The sequence below is a fragment of the Terrapene carolina genome, unplaced genomic scaffold (assembly GCF_002925995.2).
Source record: "Terrapene carolina triunguis isolate 2854851 unplaced genomic scaffold, T_m_triunguis-2.0 Scaffold21325, whole genome shotgun sequence".
NCBI lineage: Eukaryota > Metazoa > Chordata > Testudines > Emydidae > Terrapene > Terrapene triunguis.
Window position 1 is genome coordinate 1 of NW_020685676.1, and position 1,500 is coordinate 1,500.

Sequence of the window (1,500 nt, forward strand, 5' to 3'; positions counted from 1 at the left end):
GGGCTGATCCCTCCCTCCCCCAGGCGCGGGCAAGGGGGAGGTGAGGGAGGAGGGCTGGGGGATCCCATGGGGGGCCGGGCCGGGGCTGACCCCTCCCTCCCCCAGGCGCCTGGTCGGGTGAGGGGGAGGTGAGGGGGACTGGGGGATCCCATGGGGGGCCGGGCCAGGGCTGATCCCTCCCTCCCCCAGGCGCGGGCAAGGGGGAGGTGAGGGAGGAGGGCTGGGGGATCCCATGGGGGGCCGGGCCGGGGCTGACCCCTCCCTCCCCCAGGCGCGGGGGCGGGCGAGGTGGAGGTGACTGTGGTGGACCCCAGCGGGCGGAAGGGCTCGGTGGAGCAGCAGCTGGAGGACAAGGGCGACAGCACCTACCGGTGCACCTACCGCCCGGGCGCCGAGGGCACCTACACCGTCCACGTGACCTTCGGGGGCATGCCCATCCCCCGCAGCCCCTACACCGTCGCTGTGGGGCAGGGTGAGCACGGGGGGCCGGGCTGGGCAGGGCGGGTCTCCCACAATGTCCCATGTCTTGAGGGGGGGGTCTCTGCTGTCTGTCTGTCTCTCTGCCCCCCAGCATGGGGCCCCCAGTGCATCTCGGGGGTTCCCCAAGGATACGGGGGTTCTCTCTCTCTCTCTCTGCCCCCTGGCATGGGGGTCTCCCTGGCGGGACATGGGGGGTCCCCGCTCTGTCTGCCCCCCCGGTAACTCTCCTCTCTCTCCTCTCTCCGCTGCGCTCCCAGCTGTCCTAGTTCTCTCTCTCTGTCTGTCTGTCTCTCGATGAGCTGCCGTCCCGGATCCTCGGCTGGTGCCCCTCACCCTGGCGCCAGGCCGGCCCGGCTAATGGTACTGTGTGGGCTCGGGGGTGGGAGGAGGGCTGCGGGAGGGGGGCTGGGGCCCAGAAAGCCTGCATTTGGGTGGGGGGATGTGGCCCCGGACGCCTGGGTCCCCTTTCTCACTGCCTAGCAAATAACCCCAATGCCTGGTGGGGATGGGGTGCAGCCGGACGCCTGGGTCCTTCTCGCTCACTTTCTCCCCCCTGCTTTGTGTCACTGGAGAGCGGGAGCCCAGACGCCTGGGTTCCTCTCTCACTTGAGACTGAAACCCCAATGCCTGGTGGGGGTGGGGGCACCGGACGCCTGGGTCCCTCTCACGGTTTGTCTCCCCTCCCCCCCAGCCTGTAGCCCCAGTGCCTGCCGGGCCACGGGCCGGGGGCTGCAGCCCAAGGGGCTCCGGGTGAAGGAGCCGGCGGATTTCAAGGTCTACACGAAAGGCGCCGGTAGTGGGGAGCTCAAGGTTACGGTCAAGGGCCCAAGTGAGTGGACCGCCCCCCGGGGAGGGGAGGGGAGGGGGGCTGCAGGCGGCAATGGGGGGGCTGCCCCATGGAAGGTGGGAGGGGCTGTGGGGGGCTGCCCCACACTGACCCCGTCTCCCTGCAGAGGGGTCAGAGAGCGTGAAGCAGAAGGATCTAGGGGGCCTGTGGCGGGAGGGGCTGCCCCATGGAGG

At 70.6% G+C, this 1,500-nt stretch overlaps 1 protein-coding gene across 1 annotated transcript in view; it reads left to right on the forward strand.

Moving 5' to 3' along the window:
• Nucleotides 1-267: 267 nt before the first annotated feature.
• The window catches only part of LOC112123914 (filamin-A-like), a gene marked incomplete at both ends in the record, with an annotated part of 3,341 nt that continues 2,108 nt past the window's right edge, over nucleotides 268-1,500 (forward strand). Inside the window, 2 exons of the mRNA XM_026662015.2 lie at nucleotides 268-472; nucleotides 1,172-1,309. Coding sequence (XP_026517800.2) covers nucleotides 268-472; nucleotides 1,172-1,309 — 343 coding nt within the window. The remainder of the gene's footprint in view (nucleotides 473-1,171; nucleotides 1,310-1,500) is intronic.